At 37.7% G+C, this 11,499-nt stretch overlaps 1 protein-coding gene across 1 annotated transcript; it reads left to right on the forward strand.

Moving 5' to 3' along the window:
• The first annotated feature begins 723 nt into the window (after nucleotides 1–723).
• On the forward strand, nucleotides 724–4,037 carry LOC106780646 (probable pectinesterase/pectinesterase inhibitor 51). Its single transcript, XM_014668943.2, has 2 exons — nucleotides 724–2,074; nucleotides 2,673–4,037. Exons 1-2 carry the CDS (start codon nucleotides 1,114–1,116, stop codon nucleotides 3,359–3,361), a joined length of 1,650 nt encoding a protein of 549 aa, XP_014524429.1. The 5' UTR covers nucleotides 724–1,113; the 3' UTR covers nucleotides 3,362–4,037.
• Nucleotides 4,038–11,499: the final 7,462 nt, after the last annotated feature.

An 11,499-nucleotide genomic window follows, 5' to 3' on the forward strand; every position in this document is an offset into this window, starting at 1 on the left:
AATAAATGAGCATTCAATGTCTCCTTACCTCTTACCTTTGACTCCTATTTATAGTTTTTCTCATGGGCCAATGATTAGTGGGAACTTAATCACGGTCCAATCACAAGCCTGTTAAGATTAATTTGGCTTTACCTTAATCTTGAATGCTTAATGCCTTAACTCGGAAATCTTACCGGCCATCGCGACCGGTTACGATTGCTGACAGTCATGCAGATGCTATGACGGTTCGTCGCCTCGGCCTTTCGTTGTCTCGATTTCTTCTGACTGGTCCCGGCCGCCACGACCGGGCCTCTCATCATTTCATCGGGTGGTGTGACGATCGTCCTTTCTCTCACCAGGCCGTCCGTCCTATCCCTTACAGTACAAGACCAAAGTGATTTTTTTTCGAAAATGGAATCATTTTGAACAAAAGTCCCAAAAAATGGGACCAAATAATGTATTAAACCAATAAATTTCATACATAATTTTTCATCATATTCAACAAACCTTTCTCTTATAGCACCTCTTAAATAATTTCTTTCTATTTTTTTTATACTTAAACTTAAGATTTCCGTGTGTCTCTTTGTTAAATAGGATATTATTAGTTATTTCATAAATTTAATTTTATTAAAAATGAATATTCATAATAGGATATTATTTGTTAAAAATCGATCTATTTTATAATATAAGTAATATATATATATATATATATATATATATATATATATATATTGTTTTTGTTTGTTTAATCCAACGTACCAATAAACAAAATAAGGAAAGTTTTAAAGTTTGATCGGGCAGGAGTCCGGTGAATGCGTGTTTTGGCCATGTGGCTAACCTCCACCGACAGTGGTTCTGTGTGTGTGAGTGAAGTTGACTTTGAAAACAGTCCTGTATCCCCCTCCCGCCATCCATCGCCTTCATTCCAGGGGAATCAGCAGCCCCTTCTTCACGTTACGCTGACATTCAATGAACCATCATCATGTTTCCACACCCAACACAACACAACACCACACCTGAGTAAGAAAAATTACCTCTCCACACATCGAAACTAAAATTACTCTCCATCACTCAAAACAAAACAAAAACTTCCTTCCAATTATTACAGACTCCTAAAATTTATCCCAACCCACCATGAGAAAACCCACTAAACCCACCTCCACCTTCTACCCATTCTCAATCCTCAGATCCACCCTCCTCCTCCTCCTCCTCTCCATGGCCTCCATCTTCTTCCTCTCTCTCTTCTTCTTCCTCAACCTCTACCCTCACTCCTTCGCCGTGGAGATCAACCGAGCCTGCAATGCAACGCGCTTCCCTCTCCAATGCCACGCCTCTCTCGCCCCCAAACTCCTCAGCAACCCCACTCCTCTCCAAATCATCCACTTCACCATCAGTGCCTCCTCCTCCAATCTCCTCACCGCGCGATCCATGCTGCACACCATCCGTGACGCCTCCCGAAACAACCGTACCCGCACTACCAACGTCAAAAACTGTCTCCATGTCCTCCATTACTCCCGCCACCGCAACTACCTCGCCGCCGTCGCACTCCGCCGTGGCGCCACCAAGGATGCGCGCGCCTGGATGAGCGCCTCCCTCGGCTACCAGTACGGCTGCTGGAACGGCCTCAAGTACATCAACCACACGGCGCAGGTCGCCGAAACGATGACGTTCCTTAACTCTCTCGTCAACATTTCCAGCAACGCTCTCAGCATGATGGTCTCCTACGACCTCTTCGGAAACGACACCGCATTGTGGAGGCCGCCAATGACCGAGCGCGACGGCTTCTGGGAACCGTCCGGGACTCAGAGACTCGGGGCGGGACCCAAGATACCGGAGAAATTGACGCCGGACGCTGTGGTGTGTAAGGGTAGGGGGTGTTTCCAGACGGTGCAGGAAGCGGTTAACGCTGCGCCGAATCATTCGGAAGAGAGATTTGTGATTTATATAAAGGAAGGGGTTTATGAGGAAAAGGTGAGGATTCCATTGAGGAAAAGGAATGTGGTGTTCTTGGGGGATGGCATGGGTAAGACGGTGATCACGGGATCTGCTAACGTGGGCCAGCTCGGTGTCACCACCTACAGCTCTGCCACCGTGGGTCAGTTTCTTTCTTTTGTGTCGTTAAGGTTTACATTCTTTTATTTATGTATGCTTTTTTCACCAAATTATAATCGCAATTTCGTGTTTTTTATATCAACTGCAATCTCACCTTACTTTTTAATCTACTTAATAAAACTCGCCTTATAGATTGATATCAATCATTGATTCCAACTTTCAATTTTGACGGAAAAACAAAACTTAAAAGTATTTTAAAGGTTCTATATCCAAGTTCTGTAACATTTTTAATGAATAGAAATTCTGTTGCTTGAAAATTTAGCGATTTTTCAGTTGTTTATATAACAATGTTGTTAGATGCAGTGAGGTTTGTTTATGGAATAACAAGAAAGACAACTTTTTAAACGAATAAGGAAATTTTACTCTTAATCTAGAGATAGAAGTACAGGACATAATTTAGACGCAATTCATCAAGTAGTTTTAGAATTGCTTTTCAATAAATTAGAATTTTTCTTTATTAATCTGTATAGTAATAAAAGTTTGTATTAAAAAAATATAGATTATTGCCGTAAAACTCTTATCTGGTTACAGAACATAAGGAACATAACCTATGTTAATGAGTTAATTATTTACTATGGCAGGGGTTGCGGGGGATGGATTTATGGCAAAGGATCTCACGATTCAGAACACCGCTGGAGCCGATGCTCACCAAGCAGTGGCCTTCAGATCAGACAGTGATCTTTCTGTCATTGAGAACTGTGAATTCATAGGCAACCAGGATACTCTCTATGCTCATTCCCTGCGCCAATTTTATAAATCTTGCCGCATACAAGGCAACGTGGACTTCATCTTTGGGAACTCGGCAGCAATCTTCCAAGACTGTGAAATCCTAGTCCGGCCTCGCCAAGGCAGACCAGAAAAGGGTGAGAACAATGCTGTTACTGCTCAAGGTAGGACAGACCCTGCTCAGTCAACAGGATTTGTTTTCCAGAACTGTACGGTTAATGGTACGGAGGAATACATGGCATTGTATTATAGCAAACCTACAGCTCACATAAACTATCTGGGGAGGCCTTGGAAGGAGTATTCTAGAACAGTTTTCATCCATACATTCTTGGAAGCCCTTATCACACCAGAGGGATGGATGCCATGGACTGGGGATTTTGCTCTGAAAACGCTTTATTATGGGGAATTTGAGAACTCAGGACCCGGTTCTAATCTGAGTCAGAGGGTGCCTTGGAGTAACCAGGTCCCATCGGAGCACGTGTCCTCATATTCAGTGCAGAGTTTCATTCAAGGAGATGATTGGAATCATCATTTCAGTCTTTAGGTCGTCCTAAGAGTGCCCACGGAGTGGTGAATAGGAGGAGGGGCCGCGGAGTGATGAATATGAGGAGGGACCATTTTAGTAACCGGGGAATCTTTTCTCTTCCACTTAGGAACAGCCAGTACAATGAAGATGTCAAAATTCAAATGCCATGTTGTTGTGGTAGCAGATACTGAGGGTTGATACTCATTCCTACTAATTTTATTGAGTAGACCCAGGATTGAATATATTTATATTTTTTCTGCTTGGTGGTTGTCATAAATTTTGAATTGATGAAGGACCACTAGTACATTCAAGAAATTTTTTTCCCTTCTGTGTAACTAGGCAAATGGGTTAGGGAAGGAAACCCGTTATAGGCACAATGGTCATTATAATCTTTGATCTTTACCACATTAAAGAGCTTTTAGGAGGATAAGACCTCATCACTTGAAAGCTTTTCCGGCACATTAGCTGCATGAGAACTTAAATGTTGTAACCAGTGTCCATAGACCACTTGTTACCGTAAGAACCAACTTTGCTTGCATATCATGTGAAATTTTTAATGTTATAGTTAGATCTACCTGCCGACATGATCAACATATTAATGGAGTTGGACAAATCTAACAGGCAGTCACATTCTGCCAAAAGGCCTTATGACGAGTTGAAAGCAATTCACTTATCCACCTTTCGTTGACTGGTACGATGATTAGATTACATTTTGGATATCATTGTACGCTTGTGGAATAGGTACGACTGATAAAATATTTTGTGTATTTATAGAATTTTTAAATTCAAAGATTTATGTGATAATAATGACAGAGAATAGAAATAGAATGGATAAACCTCGATCTTTATTATTCAACCCAAAAATCTAAAGGACTCTCAGATGTTCAAATATATACTAAACCTTACAGATGAGATGATTCTAGAAGAGTTAAATATTCCACCCTAACTGACTAACAAAATAAAGCAACAAAAGATAATATACTGTACGGTAAAGAAAATATGCCAACTGTAGGCTAAAACAGAAAATGTGCAAAATGTGCCTTTCTTACACCCTCCCTCAAGATGGGTGGTGAATATTCAGCAAGCCCATCTTGGATAAATTAATGTTGAAAGATCCAGGATAAAGCGGCTTAGTAAACATGTCTGCCAATTGATGCTTGGAAGGAACATGTTAAAGAACAATGAGCCCATCAAGAACCTTTGCACGAATGAAATGACAATCCACTTCAATATGTTTGGTCCGCTCATGAAAGGATGAATTCTTAGCCAATTGAACAGCAGATTGATTATCACAAAATGTAGGGAATGGAAGGGGTATTTGAAGACATAAGTCATCAACAATATACTTTAGCCATTGTAATTCACAAGCAACAGAGGCTAAAGCTCTATATTCAGCTTCGGTGGAGCTTCTAGACACGGTAGATTGCTTCTTCGATTTCCAGGAGATAAGAGAATTACCATAGAATACACAATACCCAGTGATAGATTTTCTAGAAAGAGAACAAGTAGCCCAATCTGAATCAGAAAACGCCTGAAGTCTGTGAGCATTTTTGGAAGGGTAGAAAAGGCCTAAAACAGGACATCCTTTGAGATATTTCAGGATTCTGAAAGCTGCATTGAGATGAGAGGATCTTGGTTTAGACATAAATTGACTAACTTGTTGAACAACAAAAGAAATATCAGGACGGGTATTCGTGAGGTATTGTAATTTTCCAATTAATCTCCTATAAGAAGTAGGATCTGGAAGAATATCACCATCATCATCTTTAAGCTTATCATTAGGATTGGAAGGAGATTGGGCAGGCTTGCATCCAGTGAGACCGAATTCAGCTAGGATGTCTAAGCAATATTTTCGTTGGTTCAAGATAAGGCCCTGTTGTGACCTAGCAACTTCAAAACCAAGAAAATATTTGAGGTTGCCCAAGTCTTTGATTCTGAATTTCTGATTTAAAAACTGCTTAACAGTAGTAATATCATCCATGTTATCACCAGTGAGCATTATATCATCAACATAGACCAGCAAAGCAATGAAAGAAGTAGCAGTGTTGCGGATGAATAAAGAATGATCAGCAGTGCTCTGAGAAAAACCACAAGAAATTAATGCAGATGTAAGCTTGGAATTCCATTGGCGAGAAGCTTGTCTGAGTCCATAGAGAGACTTGTGTAGTTTGCAAACCAAGTTAGGTTCTGGGAGGATCAAACCCGGAGGAGGTTTCATATAAACTTCTTCATCTAAATCACCATGTAAGAAGGCGTTATCAACGTCAAGTTGGTGTAAGAAAGACACATTTTCGAGAAACAACAATGGAGAGAAGAAATCTGACTGTGGTTATTTTCACAACAGGTGAAAAGGTTTCAAAGAAATCCATGCCTTCGGTTTGTGTGAATCCTTTGGCAACAAGGCGTGCCTTATATCTTTCTATAGAGCCAGCTGCATTCAATTTAGTCTTGTAGACCCATTTGCAACCAACAACCTTCTTCTTTGGTGGCAATCGAACCAATGACCAAGTTTGATTCTTCTCAAGAGCCTGAATTTCCGCAAGCATGGCTTGCTGCCAATGATCATGTTGACAAGCCTCTTTGAAAGAGGTAGGCTCAATGATGGCAGATAAAGACATGCAAAAAATAGTGTGAGAGTTAGAACAATTGGAATAAGACAAGTATGACTGTAAAGGATAACGAGTGCAAGAGGAAGTATTAGCAAAAGAAAGAGGTGAACAGTCATAATCAGACAAATAAGCAGGTGGTTTCCTAAGTCTAGTTGAAATTCTAGCAAGTTGATCAACATGCTGTACAAAATCATTAGAATCATCATTGAATTGCATAACTGGTTCAACAACAATAGAATAATTATTAGTAGAAACATGATCAGAAGCAATATGAGAATCATGGAAAATATTAAAGTGTGAACCAAGTGTATCAAAAGCTATCAAAGAATCAAATGATTGTTGAGATGCAGCAGTACCAGTGTTGTGGTTATGAGACACGACATGAGAAGGATACCAATATGGGAAGTGTGACTCATAGAAAATAACATTTCGAGATATCAAAAAAGAGTTTGTAAGGAGATCATATAAGAGATAACCTTTGACCCCTGATTTGAAACCAAGAAAAATAAATTTAGAAGCTCTTTTGTCCAATTTGGTTATGCCAGAAGCGATGGTGCTTGCAAAGGCTAAACAACCAAAGACTCTAAGTGTGTTAAGGTCAGGAAATTTTCCAAAAACAATTTCATAAGGAGATTTATTTTGGTTTAATACCTATTTTGGTCCCTCTTTTTGGGAGGTTTGTTCAAAGTGGTCCTCCCTTTTTTAAAAAGTTCAATAAGGTCCTACTTTTTGCAAAAACTGTGCAAGTTAGTCCTTTTTGCTAACGGCGTTAATTCTGCTAACGACAGAGCTGTCAGCTGGCAAATATTTGATGACTTGTACAAATAAAATTCGTTTTAGTCCTCATATTGGTTTAAAAATGTTCATTGTGGTCCTCGTATTGGTTTAAAAATGTTTATTGTGGTCCCGTTTTACTAAAAAGGAAAATCATCCTTAGAGACAGTAAACAGCTTCACAAATTTCTCAATCGATGCTCTTGTGGAAAGTTTTGTGGCTTTCTAAGAAAACAACATCTAAATTTCATGTGCCACAATCCAAAACTGATGCGTTCTTTTTTCACATCTCCATACTTACTAATATAACACGTGAAACTACACTGATAAGCTTCAAATTATTGTGATTATACTTTCCCAAAAGGTTAGCGCATGAATTACTAGATCACGCGTGAAATCTTTAACATGCATTAAAACGGGACCACAATAAACATTTTTAAATACGAGGACCACAATGAACATTTTAAACCAATATGAGGACTAAAACGAATTTTATTTGTACAAGTCATCAAATATTTGCTAGCTGGCAGCTATGCCGTTAGCAGAATTAACGCCGTTAGCAAAAAGGACTAACTTGCACAGTTTTTGCAAAAAGTAGGACCTTATTGAACTTTTTAAAAAAGAGAGGACCACTTCGAACAAACCCTGCAAAAAGAGGGACCAAAATAGGTATTAAACCATTTATTTTTAAGAAATGGGGTTGGTAGCCGGTTAATGAGATGAATAGCATGTTTGATTGCCTATGACCAAAAAACAGAAGGCAAATGAGATTGGAAAAGTAAAGCGCGAGCTACATTCAAAATGTGTTGATGTTTGTGCTCAACGATTCCATTTTGTTGAGGTGATTCAATGCATGATGTTTCATGAAAAATGCCTTTGGAAGAGAAGAAATCAGTTATGAAAAATTCTTTGCCATTATCAGACCTTAACCGTTTAAGTTTAACATCAAATTGATTCTCAATGAAATTGATGAATTTTTGAAGAACAATTTTAACTTCAGCTTTGGATTTTAAGAGATGGACCCAGGTGAACTTACTGAAGTCATCAACAAGTGTTAAAAAATATTTATGACCATCAATTGAAACAGTTTGCAAGGGTCCCCAAATGTCAGCATGTAACAATTCAAAAAAATGAGAAGTCTTGGATGTGCTAATGGGAAAGGGTAATTTCTTATGTTTGGCAAAATGACAAGTTTCACATGGAGCACAATCCTTATATATAATATCACTATTTTGAGAAGACAACAAATGTAAAATGGAATTTGAAACATGTCCGAGTCTATTATGCCACAAGGCACTAGTATTTAATGCCTGCACAACCGAAGGATTTGATTGATTGATAACAGAGGTTTGTAAAATTGTATGACAACTCAAATCATGTGATTCTTCAAGACAGTACAGGCCGTTAGTTTTTCTAGCTGCTCCAATCATCTTGAAGTGAGGCATCTAGAAAAGAAAACAATGAGAATCACAAAACACTGCCATGTAATCAATCGTGGAAACAAGTTTAGGGACAAAGATTAGGTGAACAGAAAAGTCAGATACAAAAAGAGCATTGGTAAATAATAAATCACCTATATGGATATTTCCTGACAAAATGGGCAATGACAGTAGAATGATTAGGTAATTTGATGTGTATGGGTTTTATAGGATGAAGGGAATGAAAGAAAGATTTGGTGGGACATATGTGATCAGTGGCACCACTGTCAAGGATCCAAGGAAAAAAAGCAGATGTACCTGAATGGTAAACAAAGGCGTGATTCACTGAGGAGGAATGATCCTTAGTGTATTGGAGCAAGGCCAAAATTGCTTGATACTGGTCCTTAGAGAAGGTGAACTGATCATTGGGAGGATTGCCATCCAAATCAAGATGCTGTATAGGAGCAGTTGAATCGATTTCAACTAAACTGGCAGAAGCTTTGTTGTGTGGCTTATTCTTTCTATAACCAGCAGGAAAACCAATGCGCAAATAGCAGGTCTCAATAGTGTGATTGGTTTTCTTGCATTTTTCACAGTATTTGGTGTTCTTGGAATTATGTTTGCTTGCACTGGAGTTGATTTTGTTGGAAGAGGTAAAACGTGGTGGGTCATTAGAAGTAACAGTGAAAGCTAAAGAATCTGAAACAGAGGGTTTGAGATTGAGGCCAATGAATTCACGTTCATGCTAAAGAACCATAGAAAACACTTTGACAATCGAAGGCATAGGATCAAGGATCATGATTTGGGAACGGACTTGTGCATAACTTTCATTAGGGCCATGAAGAAAACGAATGACATAATCATCTTCTCGTTCTTTATGAAGTTTGGAAAGAAGACCGCAAGCGCACTGTGTCGAGTAGGTGCAAGTCAGAATACACCTATAGAGCTCCAACTCTTTCCACAAAATTTTGAGTTTCGTATAGTATTCGGAAACAGATAAATCACCTTGACGACAAGCAAGAATCTGATCCTGAAGATCAGAGATCTGAAATTTATCGGCGTGAGAAAATCGATCCTTAAGATCCCTCCAAATATCTGCCGCCGTATCCATCCACATCACAGATTGTTTGATCGAAGGAGTCATCGAGCGGGTGAGCCAAGACATCACCATTCGATTGGAGCGACGCCAAGCCTCGTGGAGGGGATCTGTGGGTGGCGGACAAGAAAGAGTGCGTCAATGAACCTTTCCTTGTTTTTGGTTTCCAATGCAACAACCATGTCTCGTTCCCATTGATGAAAATTACTCTCCGTGAGGAGAGGCGTAACCAGCACCAATGCTAGATTTTCACCAAGATGTAGGTATAGTGGATTGGCCGGATTCATTAGGTGATCCGGTGTCTGGTTAGGGTTTTGGCTGAGAAAAGCCATTGTAGAAAGCTAGGCAAAAGATTCAGTGGGTGTCTGCGATGATACCATGACAGAGAATAGAAATAGAATGGATAAACCTCAATCTTTATTATTCAACCCAAAAACCTAAAGGACTCTGAGATGTCCAAATATATACTAAACCTTACAGAGGAGATGATTCTAGAAGAGTCAAATATTCCATCCTTACTGACTAACAAAATAAAGCAACAAAAGATAATATACTGTACGGTAAAGAAAATATGCCAACTGTAGGCTAAAACAGAAAATGTGCAAAATGTGCCTTTCTTACAAATAACGTATAGTATTAATGTTGATATCAAATAACATTGGTAAAATAACAATTTATTATATATAATAACTAGTAAAATAGTCACAATAATACCTTGTTTGATATATCAAATATTTTGTAAATATATGATATAAAGAAATATAATGACTTAATCATTCTATTGAAATTTGATGACATACATCATTAATATATAACATTAATATATAAGTATTTAAACCAATAAATATATTTTTGAGAATATTTTTCCATCATTTCTATTCAATAAGACTTTGTTTTACTTAGGATTAGTTAAAAAAACAAATAAATCAACCATGTGAACAAACCAATGATTTATCAACCTGAATTCATCCTAGAATTGGCAGTCAGTTGTGTAGGTTAAAGAATGAAGAATCCCCCGATTATGATGTAAGAAGTGGCATCAAATAAAACCAAGATGAAAACTGCTAAGATTAAAAACATTGAATTGAAAAATCAATAATCATATTTTGAGATCAATGACCAAGAATGGAAGAATGAATCTTGTTACGTTCAGAATGAAGCAGGATTCACTAATCCCCAACCCGTCCTACTTATATACAATGAATGTTGGGAAAAAAATCTCACTGTACACACTCATAATATGACCCATACAAATAATTTTACTTTTCAATTTATTGTGGATAATTTTTATTAAAAATTGGTAACTTTTAAATAGGTGCAAATGGAGCTTTAACCAAGTCCAAATAATAAAAACTGACAATAAAATATCAACTTACCTAAAAATAAAATCTATTATTCTATCATAAAATAATATTCTACCTAATAAATAGAAAATCATAACTATCTATTCCTATCTTATCTCTATTAAATCAAACCAAGTATTACTCTGTTCAAAACTAATAAAATAATAAATCTCCACAATTTAAGTTGATCCGATAAAGAAGAATATTAACAGTCACTAAACATAAAAAGAAAGGGACAACTAACTGTTTGCGAAACAGTAACTAACTAAGTAACTCTTTGAAATATATAGTTCTCTAATACATGAATCAACAACTGCCTCTTTTATCTGCTTTGTGATCAGGAAATGACTCGCTATGCATCTTCAAACCAAAGAATAATGGTTGTTACAGTTAGAAAGACTTGTATTCGAAATAAGGTGGCTGCACTATGATGCAAGTATTTAAGTGAATACAGTATAAATTATAACAATCCAAGCTGCTTGTGTGAATAATACCATGCCAAGAAAAATGTTCTTTTATCCGGATCTCAATTAAATATCTTAAGAAAGTTTGTGTTGTGCCACACTTGAAAGACTGTAGTTGTCGTGTGTCAGTTCTACAGATAGGTCTCTGTCCCCTTAATATATACCTTGTGGTTTCTTTGCATCTTAAATCAAATCCCAAAAAGCACTTATATTTTCATTCCAATTCATGTTCAAATCAGATGTCCGCGGGGTTGGTTTTAACTCTATCTACTGCCTATAGTTCCTATCTGTCTTGTTGCTCTTGCTCGATTCATTTGTCACATGCTTTGGATCAGTTATCCAGGATATTTTGCTCTTGTACTCTTCAAACATGAAAGCACTGGTTAGTTACTCATACACATCTCATGATTATTGTCTATATTACTAGATTCTTCATTGATTCATGTAGGTAAA

Source organism: Vigna radiata, unplaced genomic scaffold, assembly GCF_000741045.1.
Source record: "Vigna radiata var. radiata cultivar VC1973A unplaced genomic scaffold, Vradiata_ver6 scaffold_51, whole genome shotgun sequence".
In the NCBI taxonomy this organism is placed as follows: Eukaryota; Viridiplantae; Streptophyta; class Magnoliopsida; order Fabales; family Fabaceae; genus Vigna; species Vigna radiata.

Coding starts and splice junctions, on each gene's coding strand:
- LOC106780646 (XM_014668943.2), top strand. CDS start 1,114: ATGAGAAAACCCACTAAACCCACCTCCACCTTCTACCCATTCTCAATC. Junction 2,075..2,672: donor CTACAGCTCTGCCACCGTGG/GTCAGTTTCTTT, acceptor TTACTATGGCAG/GGGTTGCGGGGGATGGATTT.